This window comes from Pseudorca crassidens, chromosome 9 (genome assembly GCF_039906515.1).
Source record: "Pseudorca crassidens isolate mPseCra1 chromosome 9, mPseCra1.hap1, whole genome shotgun sequence".
In the NCBI taxonomy this organism is placed as follows: Eukaryota; Metazoa; Chordata; class Mammalia; order Artiodactyla; family Delphinidae; genus Pseudorca; species Pseudorca crassidens.
The window spans coordinates 27,096,606-27,120,544 of NC_090304.1; the positions used below are offsets into that span (position 1 = coordinate 27,096,606).

The 23,939-nt window shown below is 38.3% G+C and overlaps 1 protein-coding gene across 1 annotated transcript in view; it reads left to right on the top strand.

Annotated features, from left to right (window-relative positions):
- DCDC1 (doublecortin domain containing 1) overlaps positions 1–23,939 on the top strand; it is a 456,279-nt gene that overhangs the window by 83,399 nt on the left and 348,941 nt on the right. Inside the window, exon 7 of the mRNA XM_067749533.1 lies at positions 9,390–9,483. Coding sequence (XP_067605634.1) covers positions 9,390–9,483 — 94 coding nt within the window. The remainder of the gene's footprint in view (positions 1–9,389; positions 9,484–23,939) is intronic.

The window sequence follows — 23,939 nt, forward strand, 5'->3', positions numbered from 1 at the left end:
TTACCAAGGCTTGATTTGTGACCCAAGATATGATCTATCCTGGAGAATGTTCCATGAGCACTTGAGAAGAATGTGTATTCTGTTGTTTTTGGATGGAGTGTCCTATAAATATCAATTAAGTCCATCTTGTTTAATGTATCATTTAAAACTTGTGTTTCCTTATTTATTTTCATTTTGTATGATCTGTCCATTGGTGAAAGTGGGGTGTTAAAGTCCCCTACTATGAATGTGTTACTGTTGATTTCCCCTTTTATGGCTGTTAGCATTTGCCTTATGTATTGAGGTGCTCTTATGTTAGGTGCATAAATATTTACAATTGTTATGTCTTCTTGGATCGATCTCTTGATCATTATGTAGTGTCCTTCTTTGTCTCTTCTAGTATTCTTTATTTTAAAGTCTATTTTGCCTGATATGAGAATTGCTACTCCAGGTTTCTTTTGATTTCCATTTGCATGGAATATCTATTTCCATCTCTTCACTTTCAGTCTGTATGTGTCTCTAGGTGTGAAGTGGGTCTCTTGTAGACAGCATATATATGGGTCTTGTTTTTGTATCCATTCAGCCAGTCTGTGTCTTTTGGTGGGAGCAATTAGTCCATTTACATTTAAGATAATTATCGATATGTATATTCCTATTCCCATTTTAATTGTTTTGGGTTTGTTATTATAGGTCTTTTCCTTCTCTTGTGTTTCTTGCCTAGAGAAGATCCTTTAGCATTTGTTGTAAAGCTGGTTTGATGGTGCTGAACTCTCTCAGCTTTTGCTTGTCTGTAAAGGTTTTAATTTCTCCATCAAATCTGAATGAGATCCTTGCTGGGTAGAGTAATCTTGGTGGTAGGTTTTTCTCCTTCATCACTTTAAATATGTCCTGCCACTCCCTTCTGGCTTGCAGAGTTTCTACTGAAAGATCAGCTGTTAACCTTATGGGGATTCTCTTGTGTGTTATTTGTTGTTTTTCCCTTGCTGCTTTTAATATGTTTTCTTTGTATTTAATTTTTGACAGTTTGATTAATATGTGTCTTGGCATGTTCCTCCTTGGATTTATCCTGTATGGGACTCTCTGTGCTTCCTGGACTTGATTAACTATTTACTTTCCCATATTAGGGAAGTTTTCAACTATAATCTCTTCAAATATTTTCTCAGTCCCTTTCTTTTTCTCTTCTTCTTCTGGAACCCCTATAATTCGAATGTTGGTGCGTTTAATGTTGTCCCAGAGGTCTCTGAGACTATCCTCAGTTCTTTTCATTTTTTTTTTCTTTATTCTGCTCTGCAGTAGTTCTTTCCACTATTTTATCTTCCAGATTATTTATCCATTCTTCTGCCTCAGTTATTCTGCTATTGATCCCTTCTAGAGTATTTTTAATTTCATATATTGTGTTGTTCATCGTTGCTTGTTTCATCTTCACCTAGTTCTTCTAGGTCCTTGTTAAATGTTTCTTGCATTTTCTCTATTCTATTTCCAAGATTTTGGATCATCTTTACTTTCATTATTCTGAATTCTTTTTCAGGTAGACTGCCTATTTCCTCTTCATTTGTTAGGTCTGGTGGGTTTCTATCTTGCTCCTTCATCTGCTGTGTGTTTTTCTGTCTTCTCATTTTGCTTATCTTACTGTGTTTGGGGTCTCCTTTTTGCAGGCTGCAGGTTCGTTGTTCCTGTTGTTTTTGTTGTCTGTCTCCAGTGGCTAAAGTTGGTTGAGTGGGTTGTGTAAGCTTCCTGGTGGAGGGGACTAGTGCCTGTGTTCTGGTGGATGAGGCTGGATCTTGTCTTTCTGGTGGGCAGGTCCACGTCTGGTGGTGTGTTTTGGGGTATCTGTGGACTTATGATTTTAGGCAGCCTCTCTGCTAACGGGTGGGATTGTGTTCCTGTCTTGCTATTTGTTTGGCATAGGGTGTCCAGCACTGTAGCTTGCTGGTCGTTGAGTTAAGCTGGTGTTGGTGTTGAGATGGAGATCTCTGGGAGATTTTTGCCGTTTGATATTATGTGGAGCTGGGAGGTCTCTTGTGGACCAGTGTTCTGAAGTTGGCTCTCCCACCTCAGAGGCACAGCAGTGACTCCTGGCTGCAGCACCAAGAGCCTTTCATCCACACGGCTCAGAATAAAAGGGAGAAAAAGTAGAAAGAAAGAGGATAAAAGAAAATAAAGTAAGGTAAAATAAAATAAATCTATTAAAATAAAAAAATAATTATTAAGAAAAAAATGTTTTTAAAAGTAAAAAAACCCCAAAAATCCAAAAAAAAAAAAAACGGACGGATAGAACTCTAGGACAAATGGTGAAAGCAAAGCTATACAGACAAAATCTCACACAGAAGCATACACATACACACAAAAAGAGGAAAAGGGGAAAAAATAATAAATCTTGCTCTCAAAGTTCACCTCCTCAGTTTGGGATGAGTCTTTTGTCTATTCAGGTATTCCACAGATGCAGGGTACATCAAGTTGATTGTGGAACTTTAATCCGCTGCTTCTGAGGCTGCTGGGAGAGATTTCCCTTTTCTTTGTTCGCACAGCTCCCGGGGTTCAGCTTTGGATATGGCCCCGCCTCTGCGTGTAGGTCGCGGGAGGGCGTCTGTTCTTTGCTCAGACAGGATGGGGTTAAAGGAGCCGCTGATTCGGGGGCTCTGGCTCACTCAGGCCGGGGGGAGGGAGGGGCACGGAATGCAGGGCGAGCCTGCGGCGGCAGAGGACGGCGTGACGTTGCACCAGCGTGAGGCGCGCCGTGCGTGCTCGCGGGGAAGCTGTTCCTGGATCCCGGGACCCTGGCAGTGGCGGGCTGCACAGGCTCCCCAGAAGGGGGGTGTGGAGAGTGACCTGTGCTCGCACACAGGCTTCTTGGCGGCGGCAGCAGCAGCCTTAGCGTCTCATGCCTGTGTCTGGGGTCCGCGCTTTTAGCCGCGCCTCGCGCCCGTCTGTGGAGCTCCTTTAGCAGCGCTCTTAATCCCCTCTCCTCGCGCACCAGGAAACAAAGAGGGAAGAAAAAGGTCTCTTGGCTCTTCGGCAGTTCCAGACTCTTCCCCGGACTCCCTCCCGGCTAGCCGTGGCGCACTAGTCCCTTCAGGCTGTGTTCATGCTGCCTGTCCTCTCCCTGTGCTGAGACCGAAGCCGGAGCCTCAGCTCCCAGCCCCGCCCGCCCCGGCGGGTAAGCAGACAAGCCTCTCGGACTGGTGAGTGCTGGTCAGCACCGATCCTCTGTACGGGAATCTCTCTGCTTTGTCCTCCGCACCCCTGTGGCTGTGCCCTCCTCCGCGGCCCCGAAGCTCCCCTCCTCCACCACCTGCAGTCTCCGCCCGGGAAGGGGCTTCTAGTGTGTGGAAACGTTTCGTCCTTCACGGCTCCCTCCCACTGGTGCAGGTCCCGTCCTTATTCTTTTGTCTCTGTTTATTCTTTTTTCTTTTGCCCTACCCAGGTACGTGAGGAGTTTCTTGCCTTTTGGGAGGTCTGAGTTCTTCTACCAGTGTTCAGTAGGTGTTCTGTAGGAGCTGTTCCACGTGTAGATGTATTTCTGATGTATCTGTGGGGAGGAAGGTGGTCTCCGCGTCTTACTCTTCCGCCATCTTCCCCCTCTCCAATCTTTTTTGTTGTTGTTAGATTCTGTTTTTTCCATTGGTAATCTTTGTGAGAATTATTTCAGTCAAATGATACCGAAAGCCAGACTGGAGTGGCCTGAGAATTAGTGGGAAGAAGGGAAATGGGAACAGAGAAATGATAAAGATATTTAGCTGTGCATCAGAATAGTTAGAGGGAGATGTAAGTATGGGAGGATTTAATTTTTAAGATAGGAAAGACTTGATCATGTGTGTCAGTGGGAAAAATCTAGTTGGGAAGGAGTAGTTAAATATACAAGAAATGATGGGTAAATATCATGGCTTAAAACCTGACAGCAAACATAACTGAAAGCATAGGTGTAGTATTGGCCTTAGATAGGAGCAGGGACTCCTGTAATACAACTAGAGGGTAAAGGAGAGGATGGGTGTAGAAGTAGGTAGGCTTGTAGCTTTGGTAGCAGGAAGATGAAGCTTCAGTTTTCTCTCTCATGTAGGTCATTCCATCTGCTGACAACAAGAAGGGGAAGTAGGGGGCTTCCCTGGTGGCGCAGTGGTTGAGAGTCCGCCTGCCGATGCAGGGGACACGGGTTCGTGACCCGGTCCAAGAAGATCCCACATGCCGCGGAGCGGCTAGGCCCGTGAGCCATGGCCGCTGAGCCTGTGCGTCCGGAGCCTGTGCTCCGCAACGGGAGAGGCCACAGCAGTGAGAGGCCTGCGTACCGCAAAAAAAAAAAAAAAAAAAAAAAAGGAAGGGAAGTAGGGGAGGGGAGGCTGGGTGGAGAAAAACACAGCAGAGATAGTTTGAAATATTTATTGTGGCAAGGAAAGGAGAGATTTGACCAAAGATATGAAATAGAAGGGACTGGGCAGTATTGAGGGACCATGGAGGTTGGTGACTGTGAGTAATAGTGATAAGGATGTGTTCATTTGTGTGACTTTCTCCAGGAGCACCAGGCTTCTTGGTGTGCACACAGAGAGTAAACAGTAAGGGTCACCCAGGGTTAGGACTTGTGGCAAAGGTTATCCATGAATGAGGAAGAATGAGTAGACTGAGGAGAGATGGTGCACTTGAAGGTCAGGATGCTCAGGGGGCCAGGGTTTGTTAGTTTTGTTTGTTCGATAAGAGGGTTGGGGAGAAATTATCTTGAAATAACATTGTAAGTAACACCATTTCCCAAATTTGAGATTGTGTGATATGAGAGACTAAATTCCCAGCGCATGAGAGGGCTCTGAGCAAATGAGTGAACTCAGGGGAAAGCTCGTTTTCTTTTAGAAGAGTTTAAGGGTCTAGTCGATTTTGTTGATTGGTGTGGGGGGGGGAGTGCACAATGCAAAGGTTTTAGAAATGGATGAAGAAGTTGAGGATAATATATAAAGAACAAGAAAATATAGAACCTTAAGTGAATGATGATGCAGTAGACTGAGAGTAGGAATACTTTTTCTGTAAAGGGGCAGACAGTAAATATTCTTCATCTTACAGACCATAAAGTCTCTGTTGCAACCACTCAGCTCTGTTGCATAGCATAAAAGCAGCCATAGAAAATGTATAAATGAACAGTGTGACTGTTTTCCAAGAAAACTTTATTTATGGACATTGAAATATGAATTTCATATATCTTCTTTTGATCATTTTTTTAACAATTAAAAACATACAAACCATTCTTAGCCCACAAGCCATACAGAAACTGGCTGTGGCCAGAATTTGGCCCATGGTGTGTGTAGTTTGCTGACCCCTGCTTTAGAGGATCCTTTGAAGAGATTGTGTAGGGAGATCTAAATCTGGGCTTACATTTCTGGGCTTGACTCATAAAAATACGTTAAAAGATATCAAGGTTCTCTGTGTTTGAGGAAGATGATGTTGTTTGATCTGGTGGCTTGTAGACTCAGCTCACTCGGCCTGCGGTTATGTTGCACTAAGCATACTCTCTCACCTGGACGTTTGGGTAGTGCCAAACCAAACTCAGAGGCTGCAGACTGTGGAACCATGCCACCTCTATGGTGGCCATTCCGGAAGCTGCAAACTGCACCAGATGTGTGTGGGCGTGGAGGTGACTCCCAAAACTATAAACAAATGAACTCAGCTAAAAAGAGTTTGCGGAAAATCTCTTCCCAGGTGCTCATCAAGAGGAGTCTTGTTGTATAGCATGATGGTTTTTAGATTTCTGTGTCAGAAGAGTTCTCTACAACCTAAGCTATAAGAAATTAACAACAACAACAACAAAAGAAATATTTTAACAAGCTTAACGGGTACAGATTAGTGGAAATAGTATTTTAATTAACCTTAATATTATAGCAAGTTGGCACTGTTGAATATCTTTCAATTGTGAATTTAAGAATGACCTTACAAGTAGAGGCTTCATTTCAGGGCTTTTGACAGAAGTTTATATTGATACTAATTCATAGCTCTGATAATTTACTGTGAGAAAACGATTACTGAAGGTTGGCATTGCTTAAACACTGCAAGGATCTTTCATCCTGAAAGTAGGAGAGAATGACAGTGTTGGTGATGCATTATTAATTTCTAATATATCTGATTTTCTAATGCCAGTTTTTAAACTCATTTGACTCTTAAAACTTGGCTTGCACAAACATTTTTACTGATGTTTTAGCAATGAAAAGCAGAACCTGTGAGTTGAAAAGCCGTGTGATTTTACTTGGTTAATTCTTTTAAGACTCAAAGGCCAGCAATATTTGAGATAATTTTAAAAATCAGAAATTTTAGTTGAAGAAAACGGGACTGTCTTTAAATAGCTCATATTTTATTTAGTTTAACTGGTAAATTATAACTTTGGAGGATGTTTAGGTATTTGAAGCTTCACTAGTAACTAGGGGATATAATTTGTACTAAAGGAATTTGTTGCACTTTTAAATAATAGATTTGTAATCTTAAGAAATTGAGAACTAAACATACAAAATGGAAAGATGAAGAAAGTGGTGATCCTGAGGAGGGGGTTGCATCTCTTTAGGGTCTATGGGACCAACTGTAGATTCTTAGTAGTATTCAGAGGTGATTGGCTAAGGAAGAATGCATACTGAGTTAACTCCTTTGAGTATTTTTGTCATTGGTGATGGTAAAAGATAACCTTTGGGCACAGAGTCACATGGAAGAAAGTGATGAATAGAAGAATTCTTCTAGTCAGAGACTGTGTTAATTACTAAAAATGTGTAGATCCCCTGCGAGCGTCAGTCTGTATGTTCCACTGTCCTTTCTGTCTCAAGTCACAGACCAAACTGCAGTGTCTTCTCCTAATACCTCCTCTCTTATATTTCGAATATTGTTTTCTGAGCATCTTTAATAAAAGTTTGAGTCCATTAGATGGGAGACCTAGGTTAACTTGTGTGTAGTAGTCATTAAAGAAATTAACCCAAGAGGTTAGGAGGGAAGGCAGGAAGAATAAGGTTTAGAGAGTTGCCAGAGTTATTACCTTATTTGTTTGGGTAGCAAGGACCAGTACCAGCCATGGGCAAGCTGGCTAGAGAGAGGTAGGAACAGTGATATCAGAGGGCCATTCTCAGTTAGGGAGCACTGTGTCTGACTTATGAGGACACATGACATTGGTCCTCCTGCACTGACATACTTCAAGTAGGCAGATTGGAGGTCAGTGGATTTGCTCCACGACAGTGCTTACAGTCACTTATGAAGTACATTGCAAGTACCTTGTTTTTTAACTAGGTAAAGCTAGTTAAGGCTACTGTGAATATTTCCCTCCTAAATTAGACGGTTCAAGATTATTCCTATAACTTTATCTTTTTTTTTTTTTTTTTGGCAATACGCGGGCCTCTCGCTGTTGTGGCCTCTCCCGTTGTGGAGCGCAGGCTCAGTGGCCATGGCTCACGGGCCCAGCCGCTCCGTGGCATGTGGGATCTTTCCGGACCGGGGTATGAACCCGTGTCCCCTGCATCGGCAGGCGGACTCCCAACCACTGCACCAGCAGGGAAGCCCCTATAACTTTATCTTTAATCACGAATAGTCTTCTTGGTTTTGAGAAAAACAGCAGCAATACATACTTTCTAAAAATTGCCCAAAGCTCTGGATTGCAGCTAGAGTACAAGAAACACACACAATCCTGTAAATGCCCTTGGGAGTATGTGGCATGTGGGAAAATTATTGGTCATGTTCAAGGGTGGAATAAAGGCTGAGAACCTCTGATATAATCCAGTAAAGGTCAATTTGTCAGATTAAATTAATCAGTTAAATATTTGCCTTTTAAATGCAACACATCACTTGATATAGCAATTAGGATGATAAACCAACTGAGTCACCACGTTTGAAAGTTGTTCTCCAGACTGAAAGGAAAGTACAGTTTTGCCTCTACATATACATGAAGCTGTTTAAATACGTCTGTTGTCACAAAGAAAACGGGTTGATTGGGCTAGAGCTAGGATTACAGGCTCCAGTTTTAAAATAGGGATAAAAGTGAGCAGAAATGGAGGCAGGGTGATATCAGTAATCAGAAAATTTTTTAAACTATATAATCATATAATGAACATTGTCCTTCAGCAGTTCTTGGTTATGTAAAAGCAATATATTACAGCTATGAACAGTAAGAATGGAAGACAAAGTACGTTCAGTTTGGATTTGGAATATATTATGGACTTTTAAATGAAAGTGGCAAGTTTCATGTTTTGGGAGTCACTTCCAAAAACCTGATAACAGCCTGCCCTCAGGTTCCTGATACTTCCCAACTCCCCTCTGTTACTTTAATTTTTCTCATCTTGTGAGTAGAACTTTCTCTCCAACTGATGCATGTTTAAGTCTTCCCTGATGTTAGAAAGATGACTGTTACACGTTTATAAGGTTGAGAATGAAATAGTGCCATTTGCAGAGATGGACCTAGAGACTGTCATACAGAATGAAGTCAGAGAAAAACAAATATATAATATCTCTTATATGTGGAATCTAGAAGAATGGTAGAGATGAACTTATTTGCAAAGCAGAAATAGAGTCACAGATGTAGAGAACAAACTTATGGTTACCAAGCGGGGAAGGGAGGAGTGGGATGAATTGGGAGATGGGGACTGACATATATATACTACTGTGTATAAAATAGGTAATTAATGAGAACCTACTCTATAGCACAGGGAACCCTGCTTAGTGCTCTGTGGTGACCTAAATGGGAAGAAAATCCAAAAAAGAGTGAATATGCCTGTGTGTATGAATGATTCACTTTGCTGTATAGCAAGAAACCAATACAACATTGTAAAGCAACTATACTCCAATCAAACTAATTTAAAAAAAGAACAGGTTGAGAAATTGAAATATTAAGAGAAGGGCTTTAGCATATTAGAAACCATTAAAAGTGAAGCTCTTCAAACTCAGGCTCATGCAAAACCTTGAAATGTGGTTTATTAATTCCAATTTTTAGCATCCAAAGAACATATGTTATCAAGGTGAACTGTGATCAGACTGTGATATTTATAGTTTATTTTCAGATACTTGGAAAGACTTTAAAAGCTAAGGAAAGTACCTTAAAACCTAATCTAAAACATAATATCCTCCCCATTGTAAAATAAATGAAAAATATAGAAAGTAGCAGGAATAATATAAAAATCTCCCAGAGTTGTACCATTTATTAAATAATGTATAACTACTTTTTAATATTCCTTATATCTCCTTTCTCTTTTTATTAATATTTTTGTGTGTGCTCGAAGTACAATTGCAATCTAACCATTTTAACTGCCTTTTTCCATTTCATATATTAGAAACATTTGATAAATCATCAAATTTTATTTTATAATATAATTTTAAATACCCATATAGTAGAGAAAGGACTTTAAATGTGTATTCAATTTCATTAGAGCTAACTGTGATAAATTATTTATAAGGTATTTTTTTTTTCTGTGTAGGTTTTAGATATTTGCACAATGAAAATGAACCTAAATTCACCAGCCAGATATCTTTATGATTTATGTGGCAGGAAAATTAAAGATATTTCAAAAGGTAAGTGGCAAAGATTTTGTAAACTATGTGATACTATTTCAAAAGGCATTTACATAATTTTGTTTTTACTTTATACATTTAAAAGGGAAAGATATAAAAACTGGTTTAATTATGTCATTCTTATATGAAGGGAAATCATGAAAGAGTATTAAGGTTTGGGGAATCTTTTATTTCATCATGTTTTAGTCCATTTGGGCTACTATAACAAAAACACCATAGATCAAGTGGCTTAAACATTAAGCATTTATTTCTCACAGTTATGGAGGCTGAGAAGTACAAGATCAAGGCACTGGTAGATTCTTTGTCTGTTGGGGGCCCTTTTCTGATTGATAGATGGCTGTCTTCTCACTGTGTCCTTAGATAGTGGAAGGGACAAGGGCACTCTCTGAGGTCTTTTATATAAGGACACTAATTCCATTCATGAGGGCTCTACCCTCTTGACCTAATCCCTTCCAAATACTATCCCTTTAGGGATTAGATTTCAACATATGAATTTTTGGGGGTCACAAACAGTCATCTAAGCACAGCACAAGCTTAGATTTTTAAAAAAATGATGGGTATTTTAACCTTAGCAAGCCATAACTTAATAAATAAAAGTAATTTTTATATTTTCATATTTACAATTTCCATGGTATACAGCTTTCAAAAGAGAAAGACAAGAAATTGTGCTACTTCGTGCTCAGAGTTTTTTTAATGTTTTGGTTAACTTCTAGAGGTTTTTCAAAAGTCATGAAATGTCCTTTAAAACAATTTTATTGTATGTCTTTGTCAAAATAAGAGACCTCCCTCTATATTTCTAAAGGCACTGACTTGCCAGTCTTTGAAAGCAAAAATACATGATTTCACATCATTAAATTACTGTCAGTAGTAATTACTACTATTACTTTACTTTTTACTATTTAAAAAATTTACTTTTTATTTCTTTAGTAGTAATTAATATTACTTTAATTGTGCCACAACTAACACTATTAAATGTGCTACTGTATGGTCCTATCACTTCATTTAAACCTTAACTTCATATACCTGAAGAGGGCCAAAATCTTAAGTAGCATACTTAACTGCAAGGCTAGATACAGACAACTGTAAGTGATTTGGGGATATAGCTCTACTGGATACTCCCATTTGTTTCCAGTATTCTTGCTTGTATTGTATAAAAGCAAACTTTCCTGGCTTTATCATCCTTAATTAATCCTATTGAGTGACCACTGATATTTTGATACTTACTGTTTATAACGCTTAAAATTTTTTTTACTAAGTATCATATATGTGTGTATATTTAGAAACCAAATCTATTTTTATTTTTAATGTTTGTATTAGATATGAGCATTATTTTTCATTTTATTAGGAGTTTTCATCTGAAGGTTTTAAAGCACTTGTAGACACTTACGCATTATCTAGAAGCATTAGTTATTTACCTCTAAGACATAAATAACACAGAGAATCCTTCCTCATGGTCTTTTATGGGGGAGTGGGGAGAGTAACATTATTAAGTTGATTTCTTACTTCTTACATTTTTGTCCCCTCCCCCATCACATAGGCTTAAATTTTCTGTATGATAAACAATATTATATAATCGCTCTTAAACTTGCATTAATAAAATAAATAAATAATGCATTTTCTTAAGACCCTGTCTAGCTTTGAATGATTTCCATCTCACCTGGAATTAAAAAATTATATTTGACTAAATTGCTAGAGTTGAAACTCTAAGGAACCCTGGTTAAGATGAAAGATTAAATTTAGAAAGTTGATTTTTTTTTTCCCTTCCCAAATGTGGTATAATAGAATTACTTATCAAAACAGAAAAGTTCTGACTCTGAGGTGTGAGACTTCATGGATGCCAGAGGCATTCAGATTCATGCCTCATGCTTCACGTTTCCCAGAAGTGTGCTATTATCACATTTTAATGCATGCCTTGCCCTGTGTTTTTGCATACTTATAGAAGCTTATGCCAGCTGAAATTAGCCTATGCAACTACTAACATGGGGAAGCATAACAAGCTCACTGGACTTAAAATACTTAAAGAAGCTAATCCTGTTGGAGGAACTTCCAGTGTGCAGCACCCTAGTCACTTAACATTAGGTTTCTGCATTTCTTTTTTCTTTGTTTGTTAGTATAATTTTGTGCATCAAATGATTGAGATCCCTAAACTTTTATGTCTGATAGTCTTCTGAACTTTAACTTGGGAAAGGTCAAGTATTATATGAAAGTTATCTTTTACTTTAAATAAATGCTAACATTCTGATTTGATATATGACTTCTTTTTGATTACTTGCTCTGTATCAGATCAGAAAAAGTCATTTAATAATGTTTAATATTAATATCACAGCAATTATCTATTATTTTTAAGCACAAATTAGGAGCGTAATTGTACCAAGAACTAAAAGTAACAGATGTACAAAATAGAAGATTTTCTCCTGTCTGTTGCTTTTTTGGGATTAGATATACTTTCAATTGTTCCTCCTGTGCTGTGAGAAATGAGTACATTTGACATGACATTAAACCACTTTTTTTACTTTATCAAGTCTAGTAAAACCTTTTAAAACACGTAGGATTTACAAATCACTTGTGTTTTTAAATTTCTAAACCATAGAAGATTTTAACAAAGAAATCTATATTGTTACATGTGGAAAAGTTCTTTAGTTGTGGCTCCTATGTTTGTCTATTCTTTTGAGAGTATAAGAGAACTACCCACTGTGTAAAGATGCCATATTCCTATATATGGTCAACATGCTGGTACAGCATTTCTGCTAGAGCATAAAATAAGTGTGAAAAATGCATTCTGCAAAATTGCACCCTCAAAAATAACAGTGCTGTGAGAAAAATGGGTTTGAGGAAGACCAAAGTCCATGCACTTTTAAAACGGGAATACTAACTATAATAATAATTATTAACTTAGGAGATAATATAAATAGCCCAGGTAGGCATCTCAGAGTGCTGCTTCAGAAGATATTAAAGCTGCACTAAAACAATAGAATGTGTGATAATGCAGACGAAAGTCAGCTGGAGGTTTGAGCCAGTGGGGCTTCTTTAAAGAAGGCACAGGAGGAAGCAAAACTCCCACAAAGAGTAATGCAAGGCATAGGGTGTACCTTTCTGGGGAGGGAGCCCCGGTGCAACAGCCAAGCTAACGTCTTTTATCTTCCCTGCTAAAGAATAGAATTCTGCTCCTACTCTGTTGGCCTCATTTGCCTAGGAAAAAACACACATTCACCAACCAAACTTCTATATCTTACTGACATCCTTCCCCTATTTACTAATCATATATGAGCTACCTGGTGTTACAGAAGGACATAGTAATGGCAGAACACATGTAGGTAGTATCAGAGTTTGATGAAGTTGTTTAATAACACTCTTATTCCCCCAAACATTCCCCAACTTTTTGTTATCTTAACTTCTTTAGCTTAATTATTACATTATGGTGAACCAGGGGAGGCACTCTCCCTCTTGTGGAAGGAGATACTCAGTCTCTTAGGACCTTTATGATGCTGCTATTCCAATAACCAAACCCTGCTCCTTTGTGGAAACTTCTAGGTCATGGTGGGTAGTATGAAGTTTACCCTAGAAGATTCTGAAATGAGTTAGAATAGTACATTAATTAAATTGGATCCAAAGCCATGCTATGGAACACTAAACATTCATTTTCTATTACATTTTCTACCTCAAATTAGCTGTCCAAAATAGCTATATATTCTTTTTTTTAAATTAATTAATTAATTTATTTTTGGCTGCGTTGGGTCTTTGTTGCTGTGCGTGGGCTTCTCATTGTGGTGGCTTCTCTTGTTGCAGAGCACAGGCTCTAGACGTGTGGGCTTCAGTAGTTGTGGCTCATGGGCTCTAGAGTGCAGGCTCAGTAGTTGTGGCTCGTGGGCTCAGTAGTTGTAGCACACAGGCTTAGTTGCTCCGTGGCATGTGGGATCTTCCCAGACCAGGGCTTGAATCCGTGTCCCCTGCATTGGCAGGTGGATTCTTAACCACTACGCCACCAGGGAGGCCCCTAGCTATATATTCTTAAACAAGTTCTTCAGAGAGTCTACAATGAGATCAACTGACACGATTAACATATTTCAATCACAAAATTCTAATAACATACCCTGAATTTGCATGTTCTCTTGCCCATTATCAATTTTTTGTAAAGAAATCAAATTTGAAGAATAAAATTTCAAAGAAGTTAAAGTCCAAAAGTTTTAAGTCCACAAAGTGAATTTCATAATCAAATAATCTTACCTTTGTGAGTTAAAATCCAATAAAATTTCAAACTTCTCAAATTAAAACTCAAAGAAATTGAAGTCCTTCCTATTTTATTCTTTCCAGTATCAGCCAGATGGCTTCTGGATGCCTGGTCTGAGCTGGAATTCCTATAACAGCTACTGTCTGGGCTCCTGCAGTGGGTGTCATCCTTCAGGGCTCAGAAGTTGAATTGGGTCTACACCAACTTTCTCATGTTTCCTACTTCTGACTGAACCAAAAGATGATCACATCAGCCCCACACCCAGCACATTCAGAATAGAATCCAATCCCCAGTTTCTCATGTGGTCATTCCAAGCAAAATGATGTTTCCTGTTTGGCATGATCCAGACCCATGTGCTTGTTGCCAAAGACCATAGCAGAGACTAAGTGAAGGAAGGCAAAGAAGAGAAAGCATTCTTCATGTCAGACTTTCCAAGATGCCAGACAGTTTATACTGTTGAGCAGAGTCTATGACCTGTGACATAACTCAGTGGGAAGCAATCTCCCATCAAGGCATTAATTATAGCATCATGTATTTATAATATCTTACAAGAAAAATTGACCAATATACAGTGTCTCCTCTCTCAAAGAGGCTTCATAAAGTGTTGATTAAGTGCTTTGATTTTGGAGCCAGAGCTCAAATTCCAGTTATGCCACTTATTGTATGACCTTGGACAGGTTATTCGTTTCTCTGAGAGTGAGTTTCCTAATCTGTAAAATAGGGATTATAATACTTACATTAATAGATTGTTGTAAAGTTAAGTGAAGTCTGTGTAAAGTCCTTAGAACAAGTGCCGGACATTTGGTAAGTGTTATATAACATTATCATCATTATTGCTTTTATTATTCTCAGAGGGTACTGAGAGTGTTGCACTCTTGCAATATTTAGAAATTTACGTTGGTGGTAGCCCCAGTCATAAAGACTTGTTTGACTTATGAAAATAACTCTACCGTTTTTTGCCTTTGTAAAGTATTCCAAACATCTTAATGTTTCTTTCCCTCTGAGTCCTGTGTTTCCGGACCCCATGCTGAACCAAGCACTGGCCCTATCTAGTGGCATAGTGTCCACCTTGCCTTGGGAGCATTAATTTCAATCCTGGGTCCCCGTGACTGCTGTACTGACCTCTGGCCTAAGAAACCTGCTTGATGGGCACAGCTTCCCCCTCATCTCCACATCAGTTCCAACTAGAGAATAACTTTCAGTGGATCTCTGAATTGAAGGAGCTGTTTATGTTTCTGAGGCTCATGTTCTTAGGCGCCCAGTGACGGCCAACACTACTGCCATTTCCTCTTGAAGACATGGTCTTTCCTCAGTTTTTGAATGCTCCTGGTCTTGAGTTAACGTTTCTGTCATCTTTTTCTTCAGTATTTAGGATTTGCCTCCAGGGTTTGCCTCTACTGAACTCCTGTTCCTTTCAGAGAAATTCCCTCCTGTAACAGACTTGGGGCTGCATAGTTTGCAGCAGTTGAGGTTTTTCTTTTCTTTCACCTTCCCTTTCCTTTCTGGTCCATACTTGTGTTTTTCTACCATATTTCTCTAGCTATTTTTTTCCTTGCAGGGTCTCTCATAGTAAGAGATATGAAGTCAATAAGTTCCAAGTTTGTCAATAGCAACCTTTGTTCAAACCAGTCATATCCATTTTCACCTCCCTGAGTTAAATAATCCTACTCAGAATGTATTTTCCCACAGTCCAACATCTAATTTAGATTTGGACTCCTTGATTTATTCTTGTTCTGCCTGGATCTAGTGTAATGTAATTCATCTTGCCTTTACCTTTTCTTAATCTTTTTTTTTTTTTTTGCGGTACGCGGGCCTCTCACTGTTGTGGCCTCTCCTGTTGCGAAGCACAGGCTCCGGACGCGCAGGCTCAGCGGCCATGGCTCACGGGCCCAGCCGCTCCGCGGCATGTGGGATCTTCCTGGACCGGGGCACGAACCCATGTCCCCTGCATCGGCAGGCGGACTCTCAACCACTGCGCCACCAGGGAAGCCCACCTTTTCTTAATCTTAATCTTAGGCCCATAAATTTTTGGAGTTCACCAAATACTTTTTTTTTGGAGTACTTTATATTAATCTTCTTAGTATTCCCCTCTCCAGTTTGTTCAGATTTTATGTGCACTCTTTGTATAACTGTTCCATCCTCATAAGAGATTCTCCAATTTCTCTTGCTATTAATTTATCTGTGACACCTCTTCACAATATTCAGGATTCTGCCTTCTCTGGGGAATTGCTCTCCAGAGAAGATTTGCTCTCTGAGATCTTACCTATGAGATTTCTCTGTTAGGTTTCACTGGGGCCCCATTTCTTATTTCTGATTTTGCAACAATTAAAATATACCCCCCTCTTATAATAACCTCTTTAAGAGTAGTTAGACTTGGATGTACCTCCTGTACCCTCATACCTGACCTTCACGATCTTAGTTTTTGTTTTTCATATCTGTCGAATGTGTGTTCTCAGATCAGACGTTTACATTTATTCTAAGGAAATCTCTTTCCTCCTTGAGCTAAATAAGCCATCTTATTTGTTTTCATGCACACATTTCTTTGTTCTGATTGTAAGATTGAAGCATATTTTAAAACCACTTTACTTTCTTCTTGATTCCTTTAACAAATCTGATTCCTAGATTTGTAATACTTTCTTTGAGTTGTTTCACTACTTAACTGAAGAAGACAAAGCATTCTTTTTATAACAAATCTACTACTTTTCTATAGGTGAAGCCATAGTTTGGGTTTCTGACAATTAGAACCATGGTCAACATTTATGTGATAAATAAACTTAGAGTCAACCTGAATTGGTGGAGTTTACTTTAAAAGCTTGTGGACAAGCCACACAAATCTAACGTTAGCTCATCCACAGTTCCTTTTTGGCCCAGAGTGTAGTTTAAAATAACATAGTGGAGAATAGAATTTGAGACATGGGACCTAATGCTTCCTATCTAGGCATGGTACTATCAATTTAATGATAGAACCTCACTGTAGCATGCGTAGAACCCAGCTACCACTAAACTATAAAGTCCTGACCTGCAGATTTAGTTGCAAAACACAGAAAAACAGCAACTGTTGTTCTCCCTTTCAATGCCTAAAATGATCTAATCCCAATCTCAGGCTTGCCTGCAGTATCAGGTGACATTCATTGCCTAGTTCAAGTGCCAGTAGCTGCAGCCTGCACAGTAACCCCACCCTTGCCCTGTGCTAGCATTTTCTGAAGGCCAGGGTTAGCGGAAAATAATCCCAGCTGCATTTAGTTGCTGTAACCCATCAAGCTCAAAATTCTACACAGTTCTTGCTTATTAAAAATTTCAGGCCAGTCTCCCTATTCTCCATGTACAGTCCCTTCAGTAAGAGCACAAATATAAAACTGAAAATGTCACGACATGACCCAGTGTAAGTTGCCAGACACCACCAAGGTTAAAAAGCAAGCTAGCAAACGAACAAAAAACCCACATAGTCCTTGCATATTAAAGCATCATCAAAGCATGAAGCCACCTAGTCACGGTCCCTCCATAAGTCTCAATATTTTTGTGTTATTTTCTCTCCAAAATTACTCATGTGTTTCTCAGGGTTCCTGACCGTCTTGGTCCCCTAAATATAGCACTATCCTGAGTTTTACGACACATTCTAGCAAAATATTGACCCTCAGGTGGTAATGAAAACCCCAGAATTTGTAGGCAGCTGGCCAGAGGGAGGGCAGTCTTGTGGAGAATTGTGCCCTTAACCTTGAGTTTTGTTAACTCCTTGCATTTGGGGGACTGATACTTCCCAATTTCAAAACATACCACAAGTAAAGCTACAGTAATTAAAACAGTGTGATACTGGCACAAGCAGAGACATATAGACCAATGGAATAGAATTAAGAGTGCAGAAATAAACCAATACCTCTATGGCCAATTGACTTTCAAAAGGGTGTCAAGACCATGCAGTGGGGAATGAATAGTCTCTTCAACAAATGGTGCTGGCACAATTGGATATCCACATACAAAAGACTGATGTTGGACCCCTACCTAATATCATATAAGAAAAAAAAAAATTAAAGTGGATCAATGACCTAAATATAAGAGCTAGAAGTATAAAACTTTTCCAAGAAGACATAGAGGTAAATCTTCATGACCCTGGATTTAGCAATGGATTCTTAGACATGACACCAAAAGTATGAGCAACAAAAGAAAAAAATAGATAAATTGGAGTTCTTCAAATTAAAAAAAAATTTGTACATTAGAGGACATTATCAAGAAAGTGAAAAGACCACCTACCGAATGGGAGAAAACATTTGCAAATCATGTATCTGATACGGTTAAATATCCAAGATATATAAAGAACTCTTAGACTCAACAACAGAAAGACAAACAGCTCAATTAAAAAGATGGGCAAAGGAATTAAATAGATATTTTTCCAAAGAATATATACAAACAGCCAAGAAGCACATCAACATCCTTTGTCATAAGGGCAAATGCAAATCAAACCCACAATGAAGTAACACTTTACACACATTAGTGATGACTATAAAATAAAAATCACACACATAGACAAAATGGAAAATAAGTTGGTGAAGATGGAGAAATTGGAACCTTTGGATATTGGGAACATAAAATGGTGCAGCCACTTTGGAAAACGATTTGGTGGTTCCTCCAAAAGGTAAACATAGAATTACCATGTGGCCCTGCAATTTTACTCCTAAATGTATACCCCAAAATAATTGAAAATAGATAATCAAACATGTGCCTGTACATGCATATTTATAGCAGCAGTGTAGATAATAGCCAAAAGGTGGAAACCAAACATCCATGAAAAGATGAAGGTAGAAGTACATTGTAGTATATACATAGAATGGAATATTATTCAGCCATGAAAAGGAATGAAGTACTGATAATGCTAGAACATGGATGAACTTTGAAAACATTATGCTAAATGAAAAAAGCCAGACAAAAAAGGTACCATATTGCATGATTCCATTTATAGTTGAAATATCCAGAATAGATAAATGCATAGAGGTAGAATGCAGATTCATGTTTGCTAAGGCCTGAGGGGAGAGGAGAATGGGGAAACTGTTTAATGTATGAGGGGTTTTACTTTGGAATGAAGGAAATTTGTCAGAACTGGCTAGAGGTTGTGGTCGCACATTTTCAACATACTAAATGCCACTGATTTCCTCACTTTAAAATGGTTGAAAATTATTAAAAAAAAAAAAAAAAGACAAGTGGAGCAGAACTGCATCATCCCAGGTGTCTAGCCAAGGTCATCCTAGACGGCCAGCTGATTCCAAGACATATGATCTAGCCCAGCTATGACCTGCAGAATCACCCAGGTAATTTGTAGACTCTTGAGCTTAATAAATGCTGTTCTATGCCTCTGAGTTTTGAGGTGCTTTGTTATGCAGCATTATTGTGGCAATAGATACCAAATATAGATAGCTATTCATACTTCATAAATATTATCACATTGTCTTTATTTACTAGTTAGACTAAATTCTATTCCTAAATCTTAATCCTTTGTGTGGCCAAAGAGTGATCTTCCTAAAATATCCTTTTTTTTTTTTTGCTCAAAACTTTACATATCAGGACAGTCTTCACACTCTGTATCCTGACATTCAAGCATTATTTTGTTTACTAATACCTCTTTCTTATAACTTCTTTTGATATCATGTCTGTACCATATGTCATAACATTTGTTTATACAGTATCTCTGTTTCATGTGTAGGCCTTATCTCTAACTAAAGAGAGATTTTTTCTCATACTTAAAAAAAAAACTCTCCAAAAATCTTTTAATATCTACAATGGGACTGAGCATGTAATGGACCCTCAAAAAATTAATATTTAAATAATAATTGTTAAGTATAATCTTTGTTAGAGTAAGTGATGAAAAACACTTTTTAAATGAATGAGTGAATTAAAATTCAAAAAAATTATTTGTTGAATTAAATTTGCACAAATTACCCACCATTAACTACTTTTTGTTGCTAATTCTCAGTGCTGTCACTTAGTGATTCACCACCAGTCTGAATAGTATTTTGCCATATTCCATAGAACTTTAAAAGCCTGAAGATGTGTATGCATTATTAGATGCATAGTGCAGTGTAAAAAACAAATGATAATGACTAGATTTTTTGATAGCTTCTTTAGAATAGTGTTGTTGATTGATTTACTTTGGATCTCAGCATTAGAAGCATCTTTGGTCATCACCAAAACCTCACTTTGTCATGAATCTCCTCTAGATCATCTCCAATAAGTGTCCATCCAGCCACTACTTTTCTATTTCTGATAGCTCTAATTTAATTTTAAAAATCTAATAACTTTTAAACTTTTACCGTTAGTCTTGATTTTGTCTTCTGGAGTTGAATAATGCAAATTAATTCCCAGTCTATGACTGCCTTTACATATTTGAACAAGTGTGATTTAAATCTTCTCCACTTTAAATATCTCCAGTCTCTCCATCTATTTCTCTGACCCCTCACTATCCTGGTAACTCTTTGTTCTGTTTAGTTTTTTTGGTATTCCTCTTTGTTGACCCCACATTGTACACAATTTTCCAGGTTAATCAATGTTGAGTAAAGCAGACCCACCTCCTCTTTTTTTTTCAGATCATTATTTGGCCTAAACTTGCATTATTATTTCTTTTACATACATCGTATCATTGACCTAAATTAAACTTAAAGTCAACTAAAGCCCCCAAGTTTTTGCTCACAATTTGCTTTTAGGCTACTTCCTTATCCTGTACTTGTACTGCTAATTTTTTAGATATGTGAACAGATCTTTATACATTGATACCTACTAAATTTCTACTTATAAGGTTTTTATTTAGTAGATTAGCCTTACAAGATTTTTCAGATATTTAATCTGTCACCCAGGGATTAACAATTTCTCCTATCTTTGTTTTCACTTGTAAATTTTGTATGAATACCAACTTTACCACTGTCTAAGTTATTGATAAAAATGTTAAGTAGGCCATGATTAGGGACAGAGATCTTTAGTATGCTAATTGGGTCCCTGCTTCAGATTTATATTAGTCTTCCCTGGATATGGCTGTTCATTTAGTTATGAATCTATAGGCTCACCTATCTCCAACTTAAACACAATTTTCTAATTGCCTCACTCTAGTAACACTATTTTGAAAGTGAGTTTAGTCTGTCATAATTGCTCCTATTGAATCAATGCTTAAACTTTTATCATGGCCTGAAGGGCCTTCATGATTTGCTCCCTCCCAGCTTCTCCATCTTCACTTGTACTACTGACCCCTTCATCTCTGTGCTCAAGTCACTTTATTTTCTTGTTTCTGTTCCTCAAACACTTGATTCTCCTTCATGCCCCAGTACCTTACCATATGTTTCCTCTGCTTGGATTCTCTTCCCCTATCTTCCTTGCAAGCTATTTTTCCTGCTCTTCTTAAGGTCTTATTTTAAATATTTCTTCTTCTGAATAGCCTTCCCAACATTGGCTTGCTCCTGTCCCACTTCCTCCCTTATCTAGAACTGGTACCCCTGTTACATTAATAGCACCCTGTGTATAGTAATTGTCACAACTGTAATTAATAAAACTGCTTGAGGAGTTATTTAATATCGATCTGTCCCCTAGACTGTAAGATCCGTGAGGACAGAGATTTAGTAGTCTTCTCTATTCCCATGTTTAACTCAGGTCCAAATAATATAGAGGGCGTATTATAAAGTATTATAAAAATTGGGGATGATGGGGCTTCCCTGGTGGCACAGTGGTTGAGAGTCTGCCTGCCGATGCAGGGGGCACGGCTTGCCCCCGTCCGGGAAGATCCCACATGCCGCGGAGCGGCTGGGCCCGTGAGCCATGGCCGCTGGACCTGCGCGTCCGGAGCCTGTGCTCCGCAACGGGAGAGGCCACAACAGTGAGAGGCCTGTGTACCGGGAAAAAAAAAAAAAAAAAAATTGGGGATGATGCCCTTCTTGGTGAAGCATTGTACTTAGATTCCTTTAGATGTAAATGGAAATTTCAGGGCTTTGAGAGAGTCTAGTTAAAATGCTTCCCTCTCCCTTTATGCCCTAAAATGCCTAGTACTACCCTTGTGTTGCTAGTACTTCTCCTGCTCTGCTGAATGTGGAATTCTGCAATGGTACAAATGGTCTGGGCCCTGTAAATGGCATTGCTTTCTTAGTTAAATGTGCGTAACTCAGAAGGGTATGTGGCCTGCAGCCTACAGTCAAGTCCCATACAGGGACAACTATATGTGTGTGTGTTCATTCTGATTCCTTTTATTACTTTCTCCAGGAAAGAAATTGTAAGCCAGGGCAGCATCCACTTATAACTTCCTTTTGTCTTGTTTTGGATAGTGAGTGACGTATTTCTCTATCATTTTTAAAGAGAAGCATCAAAAGAAAGCAGTCATGAATTCTAAATAGAGGACTTAACCAGGAGGTTTGCAGACCTTCTACATTCTCCTGCCTTGTTGCAGATACGCCCATTTATCTGGAAAGGGACATACAGACTTAGCAGTACGTTGCTTAAAGACAATAGATGGTAGCCACAGTCTATTGAGATCTGCTTTCCACTGGAAGAAATAATGGTTATAGGTTGCTGTTAGAGATGTCAAGCTCCATGGAGGGAATTTCCCCATGGGTCTCCCTCTCTGCACATTAAAGATTTGCTTAGTATGCGAATTACCCCATGTTGGGTCCTAATGATTATTGTTTATTTTTCTAAGTGTTCACAAACCATTTTGTAATCTGCCCTAGAACTTTTCAGGGAATAAAGATCAAACTTAGGGAAACAATATCTTCTTTAAAATTAAGTACATTTGCCTCGCTTCAATCCTTGGATCCCTTTACCTTTACTTCTCAAATTTTATGAAATGTAAAAATTTAGGTCTCTTGCTGAAGAAGGATGCCAAAAGCTGGTGGTTATTAATCAGTCCTGAAATTTCTCTAGATTGAAATATACACAGAGCCCTCTTGTGTAGGAAAGATGCCACTCAGGAAAAGTCTTCAAACCTTCCTTGGGACTATGCTCTCTGTGACTTTGCTTTGGTTCCAGGGTACCTTAGACATGGCCCTCAGTGTCCTCTAGTGACTTCCAGGCATTGAACTTGAGCACTGGCTACTCTCATTGCTTGGACAAAAACAAAAAGTGCTGGAAGTTTCCTGGTGGCCTAGTGGTTAGGATTCTGGGCTTTCACTGCTGTGGTCTGGGTGGCGTGGACAAAAACAAAAAACAAAAGAAAGAAACCCTGCTAACTAATCACTGATTTATATTTCTATGATTGATCCATAGAGAATATTAAGAATTTTGTTAAGGCTTGATTTTAAAAAGTTTTTTTAGTGGCAGTTGGAGAACTCCCATTATAATTGGATCACTGTCATCCTTTATTAAGTATGTGAATGCACAATTGTGTGATATGAACATTCACAAAGCAGTCTAATCTGCTCATAGACTCTTTATATGTCAAAAACTCCCTTTTGAAGTCTTTAAAACATAGACTCTCTTTTACATTCATGAATATATGATCATCACCCCTAGGTTTTATTGGGCTAAACTTGCTTCAGTATTTATGTAATTTTTTAACCAAGTCCTTGCTTTTTCCCTCTTCTCCTTAAGTTTATCTTTTTAGCTTCTACTTTTTATATCTCTTATTTCTGAGTCTGAACTTTTAACACCAAAAATCTTTCTCTAACCCTAATGATTTTCCAAGATCCTAGAAGTTCATTATAAAAAACATTGTAACAAGTATAATTGCCAATGAAAACAGTCTAATTGTTACTACCCATTATGAAACAATTGTTTACAGAGCTCTCCATGTAAAAAAACATGACTCAGCAGAGGTTGGTTTTCTTCCTCCTTAGCGTTTTTAGAAGAGAGGTGGAATAACAGACAAAAATATATAAAGTGCTTTTTATAGAAGATTAAACTTTTGTGAAACAAACATGGAGAAATGTCAAAAGGGAAACTTCCATTGTAATTACTGTAACTATTAAGACTTTTCAGTCTTTTATCACATTTAAAATATAAAATTTTCATGACATATATATATTTTACATCCTAAGTAAAATATTTAAATGTAAGTAATATGTTGACCTAGGATTTACAGCCAAGGAGACTAAAACAGCTTTACCCACATTATCTGACACCTAGTTCTCTCTGAATTAGGTATGTATGTGCCAGGTATTATTATTACTATTCCTTCTTTTGAGACTGAAAAAGAAAAAGGATCCAGCTACATTTTTTAGATTTATATTAGTTGTGACTTTATAATGTAATAGTAGAATTTTGAGACATT